This window comes from Micrasema longulum, unplaced genomic scaffold (genome assembly GCF_059751315.1).
Source record: "Micrasema longulum isolate JH-2025_06_02 unplaced genomic scaffold, ASM5975131v1 h1tg000097l, whole genome shotgun sequence".
Taxonomy (NCBI): Eukaryota; Metazoa; Arthropoda; class Insecta; order Trichoptera; family Brachycentridae; genus Micrasema; species Micrasema longulum.
In genome coordinates this window covers 3338603-3361489 of record NW_028277303.1, presented here as the reverse complement: position 1 = coordinate 3361489, position 22887 = coordinate 3338603, and the positions used below count along the sequence as shown (strand labels likewise).

The following is a 22887-nucleotide window of genomic DNA, read 5'->3' as shown; positions in this document are numbered from 1 at the left end:
AATCATAACACCAAGATAAAATAATATTATTGATAATTAAATCTCTCTCTCTCTCTATCTGTACTCCTTGTTTTCCACATCTCTGTGTTTATGGTGCATTAAGCGCTGCATTAGATATATGCAGTTTATCATAAATCACAATATGAAAACGAGAACATCAGTCATCAGACACCAGCAAAATAAAATATTTTAGTGACCGAACATCAATTTTTTAGTTGTCCACCAGGGAAAATCACGGACCACGAGTTGCGCAATACATTGACAATGAAACTATTTGAATATACTTGTTTTGTGCAAAACCGATTTGAATAATGTTTTTCATTGTTGCAGGCATCAATTTAATTCATGTTTTCTATTTACAATTCACAAAACTATTTATTTACGCCAGAGGTGGTGGTAAGGGCGCATCCTCTTCATAAACCATAACTAACTTAGCATATGATCTTTTCTTCTTTGTGACCTGCAATCAACCACAAAGTTTATTATTATTTAATGGAAATAAGGATTTCTTCGTGATTAACATATTACTAAAATGTAATGAAGGCTTATTATCAATTGAAATCTTTTCAGGGATTTATTTTTCTAATAATTATTATTGCACTTCTATAGTTTAAGGAAATAAATAATTTTTCTAAAAAAAATTATACTGTTGCACAGTGTGTTCGAATGTTTAATAGACAATGTTAATATATTAGTCATCGACGGCAATCCATTACCGCGTAACTCAAATTTGACCACTCTAGAGAAGAAGAGATTGAAATGTTTTTTTTTTATGTCTTCAGTAAAATTATGGAGTTTTTTTAACATTCAGGTAAATCTTACGTTACAATTGTTTTTACTAGCAATGTTTGAATATATTTACCACAAAATGGTCTTAGGTAGTTACGTGCGGTTACATACACAGTGACGGATTGCCGTCGAGGTAGTGTGTGTCGGTGAACTAATTAAACATACAATTTCGGCTTGTGGAAGTTGCACATTTGAATGGACTGGATTTGAGATCGAAGTTTAAAGAGTGAAACCACATTTTTGTAGCAAATTGTGGTGAAGTTTAGTTTATTATTTCTTACAAGTTTATTGACATAATTAGGAAATAAGTCTTGCGTATTTGAAAAAAATATCTAAATATTTCGATTCTGAGCATTTTACCAAATTAAACAGTTAATTGATATGCAACGAAAATGCCTGCTGTTTTCCGAAACTGTTTATTAAGAATAGTGACATCCTTCAGTCTAGCACTTTCACTACTAACTTTTATAAACCAATTCAGCAAAAAATATCATTTCTTTTTTTAAATTTACTTTTTATTTATTTTATTTTGAATCTTGAAATAGGGCACACATAAACATATTACACCGTGCATTTATTTAATTTATAAGTTATTGAATACATATTTATTAACCTTCTTTATGAATTTTGATATTTTTTACTGCCTTATATAAAATATAAATTTGGGACTTCTCTTTTTTTCTAAATGGGAGTCTGATTTCTACCTTTTCTCTGGTATTGTGATCATGTTCATGTTGGCTTTGATCATTTTTTTTATTTGTCATTCAATTTTCTTTACAATCAAACTACAAAAAAATTGTTTGTATGTATGAAAAACTTTCATTATGCCCCTCACTACAATTTAGTCGATTTGTGATCAATAAAATACTTCAGTCCTTTAATCTCATACTAGTTTCTCTGTATGGGGGCGCCGGATGAGAAGGTTGCGCAGTAGGTGACGTAGAAAGTTGACTTGCAATCACATGAGGGCTCGAGGATCTAGAGCGTAGGTCCTGCATTTTGCATGATTCACACTTCCAGTTACCGCGTGAAATTTGGGACATTCTTTTAAAAATAGTAGAGGAAGTACCCAAACATGAATGGTGCACTCATATAGCACCTTGAGCACTTTAAGGTCTTCGTTGGGCTCATGTTTTTCAAGCAAATTTTGCAATTCATGATGTTAATTAACAATGCGTGATTTAGTAGTCGACGCCTGGCAAATTATTGTCCGCAATTATACTAGCGTGACGAGCCAAAGTGACAACCAATAGCAGTGCACAGAGGGCCGAACAGATCTTGAAACAACAACTGTCAAAGACTGTTTACTTCAAACACTTCCTTTTTATACAACGTTTTCACTTGTTAAAAAAATCACTTACACAGCGCAAATAATGTAAAATTTTACAGAAGAGTTCATTTGTTATGATGGAAGCATTTTACGGACTAGCCACGAATAAAGTTTTGCTTTATTTTTAAATTTATGAGTGACAAATGTCAAACTTCGCGGATACAATTTAATGATTATATTTTTTGCTGTTTTTTTGCACGAAAGAATTTGAGCTCATTGAAGCTAACACTTCCACAGAACAAGTAGGTAAAAACAATGTTATATTTATGCTTCACGACACTTGGCACTGATTTTATGTTCTGTAAACTTGATAATAACAGGACAACGTTTGGTAGGTATGTTGACGTATTTGATTTGTGATATATATTTTTGAATGTCAATGTATCAAAGTGTTTGCTTATTTCTTTTTCGCGAGGTCGACATCCCATCCCATATCATTATATATTAGAAAACCAATCTGTTCAGAGAGTTGACACCGTACGCGATCTGGGTGTTATTCTTGATAGCAAACTTACATTTGAGAATCACTTCGATGACATACTGACCCGTGCACATAGAAACCTTGGTTTTGTACTTTGTACATGTCAGGTATTTCAAGATATCGCGTGTATTAAAATGGTCTACTTTGCTCATGTTCGCAGTTTGCTCGAGTATGCCTCTTCTGTTTGGTCTCCACAATATGTCACACATAAAGAACAGTTTGAGAAAATTCAATGGACATTTCTTAGACATCTTAACTGGAGATGCAGGTATACCGATCTCAATTATATGTCTTCCTACAAAAAACACCACTTGCTTACTTTAGAAGATCGCCGTCTACTGTTGGACATGGACATCATTAAATGTCTCCAGCTACCGCACCCGACACACGTCAGCTCTCTATTTCATGTGCCAGCAGTTCGTACGAACTATGCCCTGAACTCTCCACTTATACGGTTTGCTCGTGAATATAATTTGAACTTTTCCCTTATTGATCCATTTGATTGTAAAAAAATAACATTTAAAATGCGCGTCTTAAAACATACTTTTTTGTCTTATACTTAGTTTCAATAATAAAGTCTTATTTTATTTTATCTCTAATTCTTAATGTTTTATATATATTTATATTTTCGACACTTGACACCTGAGCAATATTTACACACATGTCCACCCTCATTCCAATATAACACCCACTCACCCACCCACTCACTCACTTACACTCACACAAACACACTAGTATGTATTGTATGTGTATTTAATGTATTTCTGTGGATATCTGTCATTGGTTTTATTCTCTGTATATTTTATTTGTTATATTTTTGGTACATGTTATTCTGTTGATATCCCCAATAAATAAAATAAGAAATGACAGTGAAGGATTACGTTAGTTAAAGATTGAGACTGCAGCATGCCCCTTCGGATCCTGTTCCAGAAAGGAAAAAAAAACATGCAAACAACTAACACACATTGGAAACATTCACAGAATTGGCTTAATATAACACGCACTCAAATAACAAAAGAAAACAATTTGCACTGGAAAATACATACATAAAACTTCAAGAAAACACTGGCAAAATCATAACAAAACAAACCTAACAGATCTTTATAAATTCCTATTAAGCCTTCGCAAAATTCCCTATTGATATCCAATTAGAAAATAACCTGATTCGAATCTTCTTCTCCAGAGCTATTGCTGGTTATCCCTTCCTCGAGCATCAATGTTTCAGAAAGGCCATCAAGTTGCAGATCCATATACAGCTGTGACAGTTGTTCATTCACCAAAGCAGGCTGAAAAGTTTTCCATTTTATTTAGTGTAAATATTTAAATAAGTAAACGAATATTAAGCAATCAGGTAACACACACGAATTATTCCCTTTTTTTATTTCTTGATTAGGAACTTTTTACCAAAACATGATAACATTGGCCGAAAACAAGTTACATGCATTCAGAAATTATTATAAGCATTATATAGACGACAAACATTGATAGATTTCGTTAATTGCCGAGAATTTTGCTTTTAGAAAATGACTTAATTAACCTGGTTGAAAACACAGTTGGAGTGCGCATTAGATAGAGCTGCACATGAACCAGCGGCCATTTTAAACAAAATTTAAATGCATTTGATTTATCCGCATATTAGTATAGAACTTATCACTATTATTTGATAAAGGCAGGCAGCCTTGGCTGGTGTGCCTATATCTCGTGGCAATTAATTGCAGTCAGAAAACATCCTGCAGGATAGGAAGTTTTTCTTGGGATTGAGGTGGAATCGGGGACGATAAAGCTTCCAGTTACGACCCTGTATTTTGGTGTTAGGGTTTAATCATAGAATTAAGAATAGTCCAGAAACCGCATACGCACATCAAACAGAAGGCGACTCAACTACTCATAAATGAATAGGTTTACGTTTTGACCAATTAGTTTCATTGTAGACATCGCTCAGTACGCAACTCCTGATTTGAATTCAACTATGCCGTGTTGTGTCCTTTTAAAGTTTAGAAATACTGCTAGGATCTTAAAGAAACAGGATGCAATCACAATTCACCTGTAATTTGCAAATGAATGTGTATATAACAAATGCATTACTTGAAAATTGAATTATTTTTCCATCTGTCAGATTGTCGAAGAAACAAAATGGAAATTTCGTTAGTGTTGCCAGGGTAGAATTTTTTTTTACTATTAAATTATTTAAAAATATCAGTTTTATGTCAAATAAAATTTGTTTTATATTTTAAGTTCAAAGTTCATTAATTCAATGACTCTTATTAAATGACCCTTTACTTATCTACTCTGTTGTGTCAATCAATGTTTCCGCGTGCACAATAAAATTTTAGAGAAATTAACAGATTGCTTTTTTTTACCTTACATTTGTGTTATGATTTTTTTTTTCCCCCATCTAGCAACATTACCCGGCGACTTCACGAATACGCGTGGCGAAATTAAGCCGGAGTGGGGGAATTATTGGACACAGTCCGATGTATTCAAATATGATTCTACTGGACTGTTACTTCTGGACTGTTCTTCATTCTATGGGTTTAATTAATATATCTCGGCAATCATAGTAATAATTTAGTATATTTTAGGTTTCTATCATGTCCCCATTTTTCAAATGATGTAAGCCCTAGTGCTTTTAATTGGTGGGGAAGTAATTGAAGAATTATTAAAATTTTGATTTTTAATTAATGTAGGTTAACTATTTTTTTGTACTTACTTGGCTTATGTTGTTCAGAGAATTCATGTCAGATTTTAAGACTTCATCGACTTCCCTAACAGATACTTGGTATCTGTAAACTAAATCGGATGTCACACACACCTAAAAAATCAGTCAAAAATAGAAACTATAAGACATATTTTATTTTTAATACACCTACAAGCTTCTAAAATTGTAAATAATATGATATAATAAATACGTTTTGGTGTACTCAAAAAAAAAATATTTCTTTAAAACTAACATATTATATAATACTTATGTAATATTCTAACAAATTCTATTTTAAGCGTTTAAATGTCAGACAAATTTAACAGATTTTGGAATGCTTTTGGGATAGAAAAATAATGTCAATAGGGATACGTTGTGCTAGAGGATGTGGAAGAATGGTCTCTCTATTCATTTTCAATAGTGTTTGGCGGTAAAACAAATTCTAGATTTTTACACGCAAATGTTCATGTTACACTGTACCATGCGCGAGATATCTCGCTTGCGGCACCTAAAGGGCTAATATATTCACTTCTTTCAAACAAAAAGAAAAATTTATATTACCGCATCTAACCAAGGTGGCTGCACATTGTTAACTTGTTTCTGTTTCCGAACATTCCAACTGGCATTATTTGACATTGACGAAGAGCTTTCTGAATTCAATTGTTTTCTTTTGACATACACATTTGTAAAATTCTGTATCCCTCCTTGTCTCCATAACTGTACCTACAAGAACCATAACGCCTTAATGAATAATCAAATTTTAATGACGAAGAACATTAAACAATTGTAATAATCATCTCAAATTTGAAGTAAAAATTTAAAAAATTAATAACACAAGAAGATATTGAAATTAAAATGAATTTATTATTAATAAAATTATTACAACAGTGCAAAGTATTAAATTTGCATTTATAATATTTATTATCAAAAAAATTATAAACAATGGAATAAATTAGAAAAATTATTACTTATGTTTTATGTTACATTTGCCAGCAATAAAGTGTTTTCTTTTCCATTACCAACAATTCATCCCAAACTCAGCATGTAATATAATTATACTACTTATAAAAGTAAAACAGTCCTATCACCCTAAGATTGCTGGCTCTACTCAAGTTCACAGCGTTACATATAAGTTCATAATAATGATTTGAAAATAATATTGATATTACATAGTTACTAAAATAATGGAAATTAATCTACATATGTTGATTCCATGTGGTTCGCATAAAACACTCACGAGGCCGCCTACCAAATTTTATTTTGTTTTATTTCTATTCAATTTAAACTAACAGTTTACTCAAGTTAAAGACATGAAAATAAATTTGGTTTAGTCTTTATAAATACAAAATGGTCATACTCTTCGGTTCTTGGATTCGTTTGTAGTAGAATCTTTGTCCATGGATAAACACGTAGTGTTACTTGGTTCACCACCGCTATCTATATCTTCAGTACTGTAAGCATCTGTTTTAAGGAATGAAGAATAAAATGAAGAATTGCTGGAACCATCTCCATATGCGTCTTCAGCTGACAATTCTTTTTTATTGTGACTTGATGGGATTACACGCTAAAAAATAAATGCATACAATTGTACAAAGGGATAAAAAATACAAATACGAAATTGATAAATACAATCTTGAGAATGAGCTGACCTATGAGAAATTTTATTATTTTGAGCGGTGAATTATTTTATGCTTTATTAAATTAGTTCATTACATCTTAAGAACTCACATAAACTTGTAAATTAAAAAAACTTAGTTTGTAGGCAATGTAAAAAATAAACATATGGTCTGTTATATCATGTTAGGATAAATCTAAATCTACCGAAAACCTAACAGTGGACAGTAATTTTGTTACGTATTTGAATTATCCTATAGTAAATATATTTATTTATTATTCACAGTAAATATATATTGACAAACATGAAATATTTCATTACTTAAAGGTTTTCTTAGTGAAATCGATCATTTTAGATTTTATCTCAAATTGTGACAGAATTAAAATAAATTAAGACTTGGTTACACAAATCAAGTTACATAACTGAAGTTGTTACATTGAATAGTCAAACTTACCCTGCTAAAGACTGACAGTTGGTTGGGGTTTCTAACACGTTCCCCCCCCATAGGGGAATGATTATATGTAATCCTGTTAGAAACTCCAGTTGATGATGATGTCTCCTTTATAGGGGAATGACTACCTTTGAATGGAGAAGAGTTTCCAGAAAAAGCTCTTGGCATTGAACTAAAACCACTAACTTTTGGAGTAACTGTTGCTACTTGGGAAGCCTGAAATATCAAATTGATTTGCAAAAATATCTAAACAACCTCTCTACACTACTTATCACTTTAAAAGTAAGCAGTTCAGAATGTAGTATTTACTTCAATTGTAATTTTTACTATGCTAAAAAATGCCTAAACTTTCTAGTTTTTCTAAATTTATTGTATTATATTTTATTTACTTTTGACATAAATAAAACACAAAAATATTTGTGACGGGCAAGAGCATTTTTTATGGACTTATGTATATTTAACATTGAGTGGACTACTAATAAAGAACAAAGACATAAAAAACAAAATAAAATACTGAATTTAACCCTCTCTAGAATTGAAAAAAGATTACTGTTCAAACACAAGAGCTTGACTCGCCATTTAATAGGGAAATGTCACCTTTTTTTAAAATTTAAAAGTAATAAGGGTCTATGAAATACTGTCGATTAAAAAAAAAATTATTTTAGTACTCATTAGTAGCATAAACAATATTTAATTTATAATTTTGGATTCCCGCAAAAATGGTAATTGTATTGGCCACGCCCTTAATATGTCACGATTCATGTTAATTTTGAACATTGTTTGTAACTGTTAAAATTTTTGTAGAACATCACCACGAATCTTGACGTCACAATAATTATCAATGCCAAAAAAAATGTCGCGTTTTTCTAGGGACATATTTAAAAAAATTTCTTTTTTAAAGTTATGTATGGAAACATTTCTCCACAATATCCATATTGATTATGAAAATACAATGGATTTTTCTAAATCCATTTCGTATATTTTTATTTGTATTCGTAGTATGTGATAATTCCCTATTGTATTTTTTTAAATTAATTTTTTCACATGGAATTAAGAATAGTCCAGAAACCGCATACACGCATCAAACAGAAGGTGACTAAACTACTCTCAAAATAGTAGTTTTACATTTTGACCTATTAGTTTCTTTGAAGACGTTGCTCAGTACGCAACTACCAATTTGAATTCAACTATGCCGTGTTGTGTCGTTTTAAAGTGTAGAAATACTGCTGGGATCTTAAAGAAACAGGATGGGATCACATCGTAATTAGCAAATGCACGTGTAAGTAGCAAATGCATTAATTGAATATTGAATTATTTTTCCATCTGTCAGATTGTTAAAGAAAACAAAATGGACATTTCGTTAGTGTTGCCAGGGTAGTATTTTTTTTTTACCCTACTTTGCTTATCTAATGAGAGAACTAATGAAAATTGGACCTCGGATTAAACAACGCCGTGATGGACATTTGACCGACATTATCTTTAATACATCAAATATTATTTAAATTGATATAAAAATATCAGTTTATGTAAAATAAAATTTGTTTTATGTTTTAAGTTCAAAGTTCATCAATTCAATTACTCTTATAAAATGACCCTTTAACTATCTACTCTGTTGTGTCAATCGATGTTTCAACGCGCGCAATAAAATTTTAGAGAAATTAACAAATTGCTTTATTTTTTACCTTACATTTGTGTAATGATTATATTTTTTCCCATCTGGCAACATTACGCGGTGACTTCTCGAATTTCGGTGAAAGTGGGGCAAAGTGGAGGGATTTTAAGACACAGTCCGATGTATTTAAATATGATTCTGGACTATTCTTAATTCTATGTGTTTTCATATTTTTTTTTTGAATGAGGGTTTTTTTTCAATTTCAAAATATAATAAATGTAACACAGTTTGTAGTGATCACTCAAACCAGCTAATGATGGGTAAATTAATACCCTAGACTTCCAAATCCATTTCTTAAAAAAAGTTTTTCCCATTCAATTAAGATATTGATTTTTCTAAATAAGGAGGATTATGTTGAAAAATAATACACTACCTGTTCGTAATTATTATTCGATTGTGATCCAATTGGTTTGATACTCGAGATAGTAGATACGAATGGAGTTTGAGGAGTGGCAGGTGCTGAGTTTGTTGACAATGGTTGGTAAGCTAACGGGAGAGGTGAATACATAAATCCTTGGGTTGTGAGTACTGGTTGTGGGTATTGTATCACATACTGAACTGAAAATCATAGAAAAACACTAAATAAACTTCAAAACCGGCATTTTTTTTTTATTAATAAAGTATTTACTTAACTATGATTTGATTTCCACAGATTATACATTTGAAATGTTGACCTGGCTTTAACACAGTTTTTCAAGCAAATTGAGACAAATTTAAGGACAAAAAGCTTTTTTTTCCTTCATGTTCAGTGCATACATATTTTTTGTATTACACAGCGTTTTTTTTTTGTGTTTTAATACCATTTTAAATGGCAAAAGAGACCATTATTCATGTGCATTATTTAGTTAGATAAGAAGTTGTTAGGTAAAGTGCACGCGTAAATAATAATTAAATTATTGAATTATCAACAAGTTAGGATATACATTTATAAGTATAGAAATAACATAACAATATTACCTCCATTAATTATTGATTCCATTGGTGTTTGTACTGTTAGAGGTTTCGAGTAACTACTGTTTAATCCAGCACTTGTTAGACTAATTAAGCTTTGTGGTAAAACAACATCTAAAAGAAAATGAAATATTAAGTAGGTAAAAACATTTTAACATTATTTAGAAAACTAATAATAAAATGACGCATTTCTCCTAAGTTGGAGTTGATTAACTTTTCTCTCGCGAGCATCATCTCACTATCTCACTTTACACATAATTTAGGCCCTCATATTGTATTCAGACATGAGGCACGATTAATCATCGATTGGCTACTTTACAATATGGAGCATAATTTGGCAAGCCAACTGAAATGACAATTTGGCTGTGAAATAAGCATTTTATACAAAATACAATTGTTTTTACTTTGGGACGAATGCATAGTTTTTTTCTCTTTTGACACATGTATGTAAATTTGTGTAAAACTCATTTGACTTTACTATTCAGCTAAAAACTGAACCCCTGTCGCAGTATATTCGACATGGCTGTAGCATTAAATTCGTTTTAATATCTGATTATCTGTTTAACTCTAATCTTTACAGACGTTCAATACAATTTGAAGTGTCATAAAATGTTTACATCTCAATGTGTTAGTTGAGTTGCCATAATTTGAGTTGATGTTTATGTAAACCAAAATTTGAATAGTATTGTATTGCCACAAGGCAGCGCCGTATTCATGGAGTAAAAGTAGAGGTAAATTTACCTGGTGTTTTTGACAAAGCTTGTTGAGACGGTATTCCTGAATGTGAGACATACTTGATAACTTTATGGTTATCATTCTCTACATCCCATGAAACTGATCCTGATCTTTTCAACCCAGTCTCAAACTTATTCCCCTATAAAAAAAATTTAAAAGTAAATTTTCTTAGAACTGATTCAAGTAGTATTCAATATTATAAATCCATTCGACCGGGCAGAACCAGTTAGCAGGTAAACACATATATTCACACTCTATTATACACATATTTTTATTCAAATTATTTTATATAAAACTGAATCCAATAGTGCTCAAGATCTTTTAAGAGGACTAAAATTTCACGGCAAAAAAAAACCTTTCACTAAATATAAATATTATATATAGAGATAAACAGGTTTTTTTCTACTTCTTTTTTGGTATTTTTAAACCTTGTACATAAAAAAAACTAATTTGCTGTTGGTAAATTTTTTTGTTTGTATGCGTGTAAAATAAATTAAATTGAAACCGAGAATACGATAATAATAATTTTTGTATTATTATTATTATATTTTTACATTGGATTTTTCCAAATATTTAAATATTGGGGAAAATATTAAGTCAATAATAAATGTGCTGGATAATGTAAACCAAGTTGTGGTAGATTGAGGTTCGGGCTTCTGATCCCTGAGTCCACTACAATACCACAGGACCACAATCCTTTTTTGAATGAATTGAAAAAAAAACATATTTAAAAATGTAAACAAAAGGAATAACTCATTACCCTCTCCTGTAATTTTACATAAACGGTATTGCAGTATCATTGACGACACATATGCTAAAATTAATGGTGGTTCAAAAAGTGTCCAAATTCAAATTTGGTATTTTGTTTTTGCACGGTTGTAGTGGTGAATGACAGGCAGGCTTGAGAAAAATCTAATTTTCAATTTTTATGATCACACCGGGAATTCGGTGGCATTAGGTGGTATACAACTTTGCTTTCGCCCTTTTCCTGTTTTAGCAGTAAGTAGTCCTCAAAATAAATAGATAGGTCATGAAATAAACTTGAGTCAATATAACATCATAGAAACATTAGTCGATTTGTGTTTGCGTCATAAAGTTATCTCGATTGAAAATGCCAGTTTACGAGCCAAATTCTCGTAATTTGCGGCTGAGGCTCATTGAATGCTTTGAAATACTTATGGTGAGGCCGCTACTAGTTAAACAAGGTGTCGTGAGTGGTTTCAACGCTTCAACAATGGTGATTTTCACATCGAAGACAGCCATAGCGGTGAAAGGGAGAAGGTTTTTAAAGATGCAGAATTAGATGCATTACTTGATGGAGACTCGTGTCAAAGTCAAGAAGAATTGGCATGATCATTAGAAGAGACTCAACACACAATTCCAAAATGCCTCAAAACCATGGAAATGATTCAGAAGCAAGGAAATTGGATGCTGTATGCGTTGAACCTGAGAGATGTAGAACGGCGTTTGTTTGCTTGTGAACAGGTGCTTGAAAGGCAAAGATAGAAGGGATTTCTGAATCGCATTGTGACTGGGGACAAAAATGAGTCCATTACAATAAATCATAAGAATTTCCCAGCCATGCTTCAACATTGATTTTGCAGCATGACAATGCTCGGCTCCATTTAGTGAAAGTGGTCAAGACATACTTGAAAACTTTGAAATGGGAAGTCCTACCCCACCCACCGTAGTATACACACGTTGCACCCTCCGACTATCACTTGTTTTGACCAATAGCACACGGCGTGGCTGATCAGTATTTCCAATCTTATGAAGAAGTAAAAAGGACCGATTCGTGGATCGCTTCAAAAGATTACCAGTTTTTTTAACGCAAGATGGAACAAAGTATTGTCCGGCAGTGTACAATACTTGAATTTTAAATATATAACCAGTTTTTTACAATAAGGACTCAAATTTTGGAAAAAAAAAATGGCGGAAGCAAAGTTGTACACCTAATATGCAAATATTGCGTTATGTAAAATATGAAAAAGGGGGTAGAAAAACTTACTTGTGCATCCACAAGAGCGATATTGGTAGAATTCATACATGATTTCATATTGTGATCATTTTTCTTCTCTTTCTTATCTCCCTTATCCCTCTCTTCAGCTTTAGAGATGCATCGAGCTTCTTTATACTTTTTCACCATAAGTTTTTCCATTACAGAGTTGTGCCTAAAACCCAAAACAATAACAATAGTTTGTAAACAAAAATAACAAAATAAAAAGAATATGGAAAATAATGTATGTAAGTATAGAACTAAATATTAGGTAAATCAGATATGAATGTCGTATTTTAAAGTTCGAGCTTTGATGATCAGCCGTGCTTCGTTCATCTGTCTGTGACAACAACTGTGTGAAATATGTGTGCACAAAACCACTCCCATAACCAACACAACATAAAACCATGCCATATGATATTAACAATACATATTTTACGCCTTATTTAAACATGCCAATATATATCGAGGATATACTGAGAGAATGCATTAAGTCAACAGTCTTTCATATATTTCACATATTTTAAAATAAAGGTGCATGATGTTGATTTCCAATTTTATACTATGCCTAGAATAATGATTACTCTTTCAAAGCTATAAATAAAAGAAAATTGCGGGAGAAATAATGCGTTGAAAGAATAAAGCTTTGAATGCGATTATCTCGAAACTTATTTTAATGACTTAATGCATTCTGTCAGTAAAGCCTCGATATACTAAATAAACCATTAAGATAAAATTGTATAGAGGTGTACAAATTAGTTCGGTCCGTTTTCAAAAGATGGTTCTGGTTGTTATGGATGTTTCATAGTAACGGCTGATTTTGGTGATTTCAGAGAAGTCAGACATTTGTCAATAATATTAAGTTTATATCGCTTTGAATTTTATACAAAAACCCTGTTTTTTACTTTGTTGAATACGTCAAATTTTGTGTTAACTAAGCAGCATTTGCGGAAGGTTTTAGTTTTCTGCTTTAATGAGGAACTTCAGCCCTTCAGCCCGGGAAATTGGATACAAAAGATGTTTTCTTGCGCGGGGTAAAAATTAAAGCATTCAGTTGTACGGCAAAGTTTCTTGAAAATGCACAAAAAAAAATCATAAAAATTAACTACTTTGAACGGCGTCACAGGTTCATATAAATCAACCAGTGATACGAGAGTTGTGAAAGATATCTAGTTTGCTTATGGTAAACGGACCAATCGGCAGAACTGACAGAGAATAAGTGGAAGAGAACCTCTGATGTCACACGCGGAGTTATTTCAGAAATACAAAACTTTAAAAAATCATAGCGCCGATAATATGATACATAAAATTTAAAAAAAAAAACATTTATGGCTTAGTTTGATAGTCTATTAAGAAATAAAAAAGTCTACAGAACTTCCGCATTGGAAGCAAAGTACAGCTGAAGCGCATTGAATGCTTGTAGAAGTTTATGGTGACAATGCTCCAACTGATAAATCATGGAGGGAATGGTTTCTACGTTTGAAGAATGGTGATTTCAGCGTTGAAGACAAGCCTCGCTTTGGTAAGCCAAAAATATTTGAACACAAAGAATTGGTGGTATTACTCGATGAAGATCTGAGTCAAACGCAAGAGGAGCTTGCAAAATCATTTGGAGTCACCCAACAAGCAGTTTCTGTATGGCTGAATTCCATGGGAATAATTCACAAGCGAAGCAATTGGGTGCCTTATAAACTGAAACCGAGAGACATTGAAATGAATATTCTATGACAACCCCAAGAAGAAAAAATAATACGCTATGCCCAGTCAATCATTGCCATCGATCTCAACATCAACACCAAAGCCGAATATTCATGGTTCGAATGTCATGCTGTGTATCTGGTGGGACTAAGGGGTATTATATACTTAACAAATTGCAACAGGGATGGAGAATACCTCAAATAAGGGAATATGGAAGTCTAGGCATTTACAGGGCTTATGACCTGTCATTGGCTGGTTTAAGTGGCCACTTTACACACTGTGTAACATTCACCATTTTGCCTATGTTTGAACATCCATATTTCTTCAATTCTTCCATTTGTTGATTTTAGTGAAGTTAAAGAGCTGAAACCTTTATTGTTGTGAAGAGGTTCATCTGAATGAATTATTTCACACACTAGGTATTGTATACTATGAGCTGCTACAACCTTGTGATTCTATTACGGGTAATCAATATACGCTACAATTGATTTGTTTGAATCCTGCAGTATGAGTTATAATTATTATTTTTATTATTATTAATAATACACTAGCAGCTATTAAGCTGATGCGTGTATATCAAGTGTACATGGTTATAAAACATTATAAATTGATGTGTGCGTCTAGGCGGTTTTTGAACACATTAACTGAACAAGCACCGATCACTTTATCGAGAAGGCTATTCCATTTTTCCACAACTCGGTTTGTCAGGAAAATCTTCCTGGGGTTGAATGAGAAGGAGGTAGTGTTGAGTTTCAATGAATGACCTCTGAAATGGCGGTTTTCATTCATAGTGAATATTAATTTCAACTTGGGTACATTATATTGCTTAGTTAAGATTTTGAATGTTTCAATCAAGTCACTACGCTGCCTCCACTCTTCCAGTGAACTTAACTTAAGCGGTCCTCGTATGATTTATTTCTTAGAGAAACCACCATTTTAGTTGCTCTTCTCTGGACTTTCTCCAACAACTCTATGTTTTTATATAAAAATAGGGACTCCAGATTTGGTAGGCATACTCCAGAAGTGGACGAACATATGTTTTATAAATTTTGAGGAACAAATCTTGGGTGATGTAAGCGAATTTTTTTTTTATTAAGTATAAGAGGGAACTGGTGCGTTTGACAATTTCGATAATATGTGATTCCCATTTAAGATCACAAGTAATCACAACTCCGAGATCTTTTGCGTTACTGCTTGCACTTGATATCCATCCACGGTAAATATTATTTTCGGATTTTTAAGGCTAATGTGTAGGACGGTGCATTTATCAGGGTTTAGCGTTAAGAGCCATTCTTTCGCCCGTTGAAAAATCTGATTAAGGTCATCTTGGATTTGCTGGTGGCTTATTATTGAGTTGGCAAACAACTTTGTATCGTCAGCAAAGAAAGATATGGGGGTACGAATAAGTTCTCTCAAATCAGTCAAGTAGATTCCAAATGCAATCGGGCTAACAACTGATCCCTGAGGCACCCCGCTCAGAACTGTGAGAGGGTCTGAGAGATCCTTCCCAACTTTCACTCGAAATGTTCTATTATCAAGAAATCCTCAATCCAATCCAAGAGTTTTCCACAGATACCAAAATGTTCCAATTTAGACACAAGTCGTTTTATTGGTACTCAATCAAAAGCTTTCTCATAATCAAGATATATGACATCTGTAGGATGACGTTCGTTCCACTCTTGAGTCCAAGTATCCACACAGGATAGGAGATTTGTCACTGTTGATCGTTTCGGCATAAAGTCGTGTTGCTCTTCTACGATAAAAATTTCTTGCGAAAGGAATCCTCTAATGTTATTGTACATGACAAAGTTATTCTCCTGCATTATAACACTCGATCTCATGTCGCAAAAAAATATTTGGAAACGCTCAAATGGGATATTCTACTGCACCCGCCGTTTTCACCGGACATTGCTCTTTCTGATTACCAGTTGTTCTAACGGATGCAGCACAATTAGGCAGGTCACCGGTTCACTTCTTTCGCAGAAATCTAAAATTGGCTCTTAACTTGGATCGCCTCAAAAGACAAGACATTTTTTCGGGATGGAATTTGAATATTGCCTGAGAGGTGGGAAAAAGTAGTAGCCAGCGATGGACAATACTTTGAATAGTCTGTTCATCCATTTTGTTCTGAAATAAATGCATTTTTGACCACAACAAAACGGACCAAACTAATTTGCACTCTTAATATGTTAATGAGTTCTTTAAAAAAAACTCTGAAACTACAGGTACTAAAAACATCCGTACAGTGGTCGATGATACTTTAGACAACTGCAAGTTTAGGAGAATACGGTAAATTGTTATCCTTTAATTAAATAAATAGATCACATTCTGTTCAATGTTTATTTATTCGAAAAATAAACTTAATAAATCCATAATTGACAATGTTAAATGCTTTAAACTATAAAAAAGAGACAGAAGGAGTTTCTCTATAATTTTTCATTACAAGTTATTTTTATTGCTGATTGTGCCTGACAACTGCAGTATTATTTCAGGCCATTAGATCTATGAAACGGGACAACTAATATTAATATGATAAACATAAATTGTGAATTTTGTAATGCAAAACCCCCAGAGTAATAATGCGCTATAGCTATAGAGATGCCATTTCGCTCTATTGCATATAACAAAAGCGTTGCAAATTTTTAGTTTAGTTTTTTGTTTAACAACAAATGTGTAATGGACAGGTTCGTTGCTGTGCTTGCGATTCTCGACCTGAGTACCTATAGCCCATTGCTTTGCTGCAAACTGTAGCTAACATCATGATTGATCACAGAATGATTTTTGTCCACGATGGGCGGCTCAGAAGCGTTATTACTTTGAGGTAAAACCCATAAATTTCATACAAAATGACATCATATTATTATGCCAATAAAATAACCGTTTTATTATAAAATAATTAGAATAATTGGCCGTGACCAGGCAGAACAAAGAATACAATTTCGTGTGTGATAGAATCAGAATCCTGAACGAGTGTTTTCCAATGTCTACCTCTCAGGTAAAAATCTTGAAAAAGGAAATTGAGTGCGGTTAAGTCCGCCTCGTAGTGTAGTGGTTGACCCGTAAGCCTTTAATGCTTGAGGTCCCAGATTCAATTGCTGGCAAGGTCGACTGAAACATTGATTTATAAGGTTGGTTATACACTTCAATATTTCTTTAACCCTGGACTGGCACTTAAAGCATAAGACTGACGTTATTTTCGTGTTACAGATGATTGAGATACAGTGCATAGTTCCCTATGCACCAGTTCGTACAGATAGGGTAATGACGAGGAAGAATTATAAAATATACACATTTAAAGTCATACTTATTGAGCAAATCTTCAGTTAGATGAGATGGTTTTAAATCAATGCACACTGAAACTTTTGGTGCAGCATGGAATGGAGTTTGACCGACCGGACCCGATGTTGAATCCACTTCCATAACTCCTGATTTTCCAGAATTTGGGATGATCGGTGGTTTCCTAAAAATAAATTTTCACCTAGATAATAAATGTGTGTAAAAATTAATAAAACCACTTCACTTAAACAGTTCATGTTACAAAATATGTTTACAGCATTGCTCATTATTAAAAAACAGAAAATTACTACCATGTTCTATTCTAATCAGCCTTATTTTTAAATTAAAAATATCATTTAGGCCTCAGTTGAGAAATAAAATAACAAAATAGCATTTTTAATATTAAACATGGCATAAAGTAATAATTAAATTAAATCACAACAGTTGTTTGCCAAGAATTTTGAAGAAAAGTTATGTTACCGACAATTTAAAACTACTTGATTAGTTCTGTAGAGTTGTAAATGTATTTGATAGATTCACTATCCTCATGTGACAATTTAAAAAGCAAAAAATACATTTGAATGGCAAATGTGGAAAACAGGGTCAATTATTAGGGGGACCATAAAGAAAATCGTGTATTTTATGACCCGCCATTGGAGTGCAGTTTGTTTCTAGAAACAATGAAGGAAAAACGTTAGTGAGTTTTTTTTTGTTGCTTCATTTACAAGTCATAAAATCTATATTATTGTTAAGGGTAAAATGTCCAAACCAGAAATTGACAAAGGACACATCAGGAACTGTATGTTTTTTTTTGACCAAGGCTTAAATGCCAGTAAGGTAAACAATGTCATTGAAGAAGTTTATGGTGAAATGCTAACAGCACGTAGGTGTCAATTTTGGTTTCTAAGGTTCGAATCGGGCAATAGAAATCTAAAAGATGCACCAAAATCTGGACGGCCTTCAAAATTTGACGACAACATATTAAAAGCCCCGGTCGAATCAGATCCTCGATTAACATTGGGGAGTTATCCATAGCCAACTGTGTAGTTACATTTAGAACACATTTCTTTATGGTCCCTCTATTAAAATATACAAAATATCTGATATTGCAAATAATTTACCTGTATTCTTCAAGTGGAACTTGATTGTAATCAGTACTTACAAAACCGCTATAAAGTTTTTCAACTGCATCATACTCACTAGTATGAGGTCTACTTTCAAAAAACCTGAAATTAAAATCTGGTTTAGTACAATTTTGTAATGCTTTTATAGTGTTTCGATTTATTTATATAAAGATTAATCCAAAGTTTACCTTTGCAGATTTTCATTATAGTTTATTTGGTTATAGCTTGGTAGAGTTTCTGCACTAGATTTGCTATCACAGTAATCATGATGAGGTGATATTTCCCCAAGCATGACGGAACCCCGCTCCTGCAAAGTAGAATAAAATAAAAGGGGTCATTTCAAAGGCATTTAACACAAATAATTCATATTACTATTAAAAACCCATAGTCGAAAACTTATATTTGAAAAAAAGCAAACGATTCGCATTATTTTAGAGCCGTTTTCAGCTAGTCATAACTTTACATTGATTGAAGATAGGAATTAGGTTATGGTAGAGCACGGTTCAGACTTCAGAGCCCTTATTCTATCACTCCTTTATTTCAGGTGAGGATTTTGGTTCAGTATGATCAGATTTCTAAATTGCCTCAACTCATGCTTTAAGATATTGACAACATCAAAAGAGTTAAAAAGAATAATGAGAAATATTTACCGAAATACTGAGAGTGTCAGGAACTTCTAATCTAAGTTCTTCAGAGCGAGCATAAACATTTATATAGCCTTCCTCGGTGATCCTTTTTCTTTCAGGAACTGTTTTCTTGTCTTGAACAGATGGTGTAATCAGCTGCAGGGAGAATGCATAAAATTACATATTGGAGGAAATTCTTACACCCTACTCATATCATAAAATAATTGCTTGGAGGGCAAGATTTGAATGACGGGAACTCGTCACAAGAGTCGCCTTCACAGGTTAAAGTGAGGAACTGACCCCCACCACCTATCAATTAAAATAATTTATCAAACTCACCCTGTTAGAACTAGTTGTTGGAAAATTGTGAACATTTATAATTCTTTTCTCCTTAATTGAAGCATCATGGAACTCTCTTGGCTGGAAAGGGAAAATGGGCCTATTTGAAGGTTTAGTTGCTGACCTCTCACTAGTTGGAGTTCTGGCCGCAGGTCGGAAACTACATACTTCCGGACTATCCATTATTTGATGGCAAGCCTAAAATAACATACTTTTGCTGTCACATGAAAAACGTACAAACACTACACTAAGCTTGTTTATTTAAAACTTATAAACTGAACATTATTCCAATTTTAAAAATAAAGTGTTTTTTAAAGGTAATGCAATTTTAACTATTGTTATTTTATTTGGGATAGTTATTGAAATATATATATAAAGAAATTATATGGATCATTATTGTTGAAGAAAAATTACCTGCTGGTAATTATCAAACGGAAGTCCTAGGGGCTTGATGCCTGAAGAAAGAGTAGAAGCCAGTGGAACTTGAGGAGCAGTGGGTGTTGAGGTCATTTGCATTGGTTGGTATGGCATTGGTAGCGATGAATACATCAATCCCTGAGTAGTAAATACAGTTTGAGGGTACTGAATCATGTACTGAACTATAAATAGAAAAATTAACAGTTTTATTCGTCTACTCAAGCATTAGGTGCTTCCACGTAATATCAATGTTACGCTAAGCTAACACTTAAAGCAAAAAATTATGAATATTGAAAAAAAAAATTGCTGGGTCTGGAGAGTAAATGTAGTAATTTAAAATTATTATTGAACTTCATGAGCGTGCAAATGTCAAAAGTCTCTTCTTAAGTTGACTGAATAATAGTTTACTAACAGCAAAATAAACACAATCATATTTATTGAAATTCTGCTTACAGGGTTGTGGAGATTTTTGTGCCGTAGATATATCTGTAGATGTATGTGGTGGTTGAGGTGATAATAAATAAACAGCCGGATACGTTCCTGGATATTGGATGTTTCCACTAGCTATCATGAAATATAAATTTTCCATTAGAAGTTAAATTATATACTTATTTAAATAACTATAAATATATGACAGGGGAGATATCATATCAAATATTGTAAGTAAAGGGAGATAACTTTTAAATGTGACTAAATTTGATAATCAATAATAATTAGACCACCAGTATAGGTTTTAATATTTTTACAAAAACAAACATTAAAAAAATTAGTCTACAAAAAAACTCTAAAACTCCCTTACAATCGACATCTTGACATAGAAAAAAGTATTCTAAGGGATACAAAGTCTAAGTAAATTAACGAGAAGGGGGGGAGGGATGTATGGAAAGACATCAACAAGTCATTCCTACCCCTCGGATCTCCTCAATGTCTCTTATGTTAAGGTATGAAATTCACAAACAACGGGTCAAAGGTATTTGAATAATATAAAAATTTACCTATGGATCCTGCTGATGCTAAAGTAGAACTCTGCACATGATTCATTGTTGCTGAAAATGGTGGCCAAAGACTGACAACTGGTGGCACTGAAATAAAAATAAAAATTTGTAAGCGGATATAAAAAGAATACCTTTAGGAAAAAAAAACCATTAGAAACATTAATTAGATTTCTTGTGAATTGAAAAAAAAATTTCTGCTTGATTTAAAAACGTGAAAGAGTTGCGAATAATTGAGTTATTTATTATCAATATCAATTGATGAAATAACCTTTTTATATTTGTATATATACATATGTGCGTGAATTTTTTATTTTCAGTTATATTCTTTAAGATATAAAGTTACACTTTGTAAAACATAAATTGTGTACTTTTAAATAACTTCTATTGTATCTTTTTAAACATGTTTTTATTACCTTACTTTTTAAACCTTTGTATAACTGTTACCTATTATTTTTTATAAACTTAATATTATCAATTTTTTTTTTATAAACTTAATTATTATCAATATCAATTTTCAATTTTAACTTTTCAATTTTAACTTTTTAATTTTAATTCTTAATTTTAACTTTCAATTTAAACTTTTAACTTAATTTTAATTTAAACTTTTCATTTTAATTTTAACTTTTACTTTTAATTTTAATAATTTGATTTCAACTCTTAATTTATACTTACCTACATCTACTACCTGCATCGAATAATTTATTGTTACTTGTGATTTTTTTTAACAATTAAATTGAAATGTTCATGGAAGCAGAGAGAGAGGAGGAAAGTAGAGTAGCTTTACAATGTCTTCTCCTTTATATGAACTTTTTATGGAATATTTTTATTTTTACTTTTTTAGAATTAAATTATTTTTCCCCTCTCCTCCTGCATTCATTAGTGTGAAATCTGTAATTGGTCTTACTTTTTAAAATTGTTCTTTTGTACCTTGTTGTTTATATAAAGACTGTATGATTTCATTAATAAATAAATAAAATAAATAAATTATTATTATTATTATGGATAACTTATACAGCGCCATTTTTGTAACAAAATACCTCAAGGGCGCTTTACATAGTGATTCTTTTGAATTTGTAATTTAATTAAAATAATTTATTTTGTTGTCACATGCTACGGATTTATTCAAATGATTTAGAGAACAAGTGGGTTTTAAGTTTTTTCCGAAACATCACTTCACTTTCACAGCCTCGCACCTCTGCTGGGAGAGCATTCAATGCCATAGGGCCTGCGACCGCAAATGCGCGTTCACTAAATTTAGTGCGCTGTTTGCGTAGAGGTAAAATAACTTTTCCTCTCACCGTAGACATAGCTGATCTAAGCGTTAGATGCCTGTCAGCTAGTTCATCTGGAATGCATAGTTCCCTTAGATATTCCGGAGCAGAGTTGTGCAGTGACTTATACATAAGCCAACAGAGTTTGTATTCGACCCTCTGTGGAAAACGTAGCCAATGTAGTTCCCGAAGTAGTGGAGTGATATGACTGAACTTAGAGATTCCGAAAATAAGTCTCGCTGCGGCATTCAATACAGATTGTAGGCGAGTCATTTTGTTCATTGGTAGACCTGCATAGATACTATTACAATAATCGACTCTAGACACTACAAACGCATTTATTAATTGACGGGCGGCATCAACTGGCAAATTTTTGCGTATGCATTTAATTTGTCTCAGCTGGTAGAAGCATGAACTTATCGT

At 32.4% G+C, this 22887-nt stretch overlaps 1 protein-coding gene across 4 annotated transcripts in view; it reads right to left on the bottom strand.

Moving 5' to 3' along the window:
* Positions 1-239: 239 nt before the first annotated feature.
* The window catches only part of per (period circadian regulator), a 40149-nt gene continuing 17501 nt past the window's right edge, over positions 240-22887 (bottom strand). For 2 of the 4 annotated variants that reach the window (XM_088236878.1, XM_088236855.1), the window contains 18 exons: positions 21194-21280; positions 20652-20762; positions 20196-20380; positions 19782-19979; positions 19467-19598; positions 19005-19123; positions 18814-18918; positions 17721-17876; positions 12731-12893; positions 10729-10861; positions 9994-10101; positions 9410-9594; positions 7368-7580; positions 6656-6862; positions 5860-6021; positions 5311-5412; positions 3761-3886; positions 240-460 (listed from right to left, as the gene is read on the bottom strand). In XM_088236878.1, coding sequence (XP_088093004.1) covers positions 380-460; positions 3761-3886; positions 5311-5412; positions 5860-6021; positions 6656-6862; positions 7368-7580; positions 9410-9594; positions 9994-10101; positions 10729-10861; positions 12731-12893; positions 17721-17876; positions 18814-18918; positions 19005-19123; positions 19467-19598; positions 19782-19979; positions 20196-20380; positions 20652-20762; positions 21194-21280 — 2573 coding nt within the window. In that variant the 3' untranslated portion in view covers positions 240-379. The remainder of the gene's footprint in view (positions 461-3760; positions 3887-5310; positions 5413-5859; positions 6022-6655; positions 6863-7367; positions 7581-9409; positions 9595-9993; positions 10102-10728; positions 10862-12730; positions 12894-17720; positions 17877-18813; positions 18919-19004; positions 19124-19466; positions 19599-19781; positions 19980-20195; positions 20381-20651; positions 20763-21193; positions 21281-22887) is intronic. The other 2 variants (XM_088236871.1, XM_088236864.1) reach the window with 1 other exon arrangement.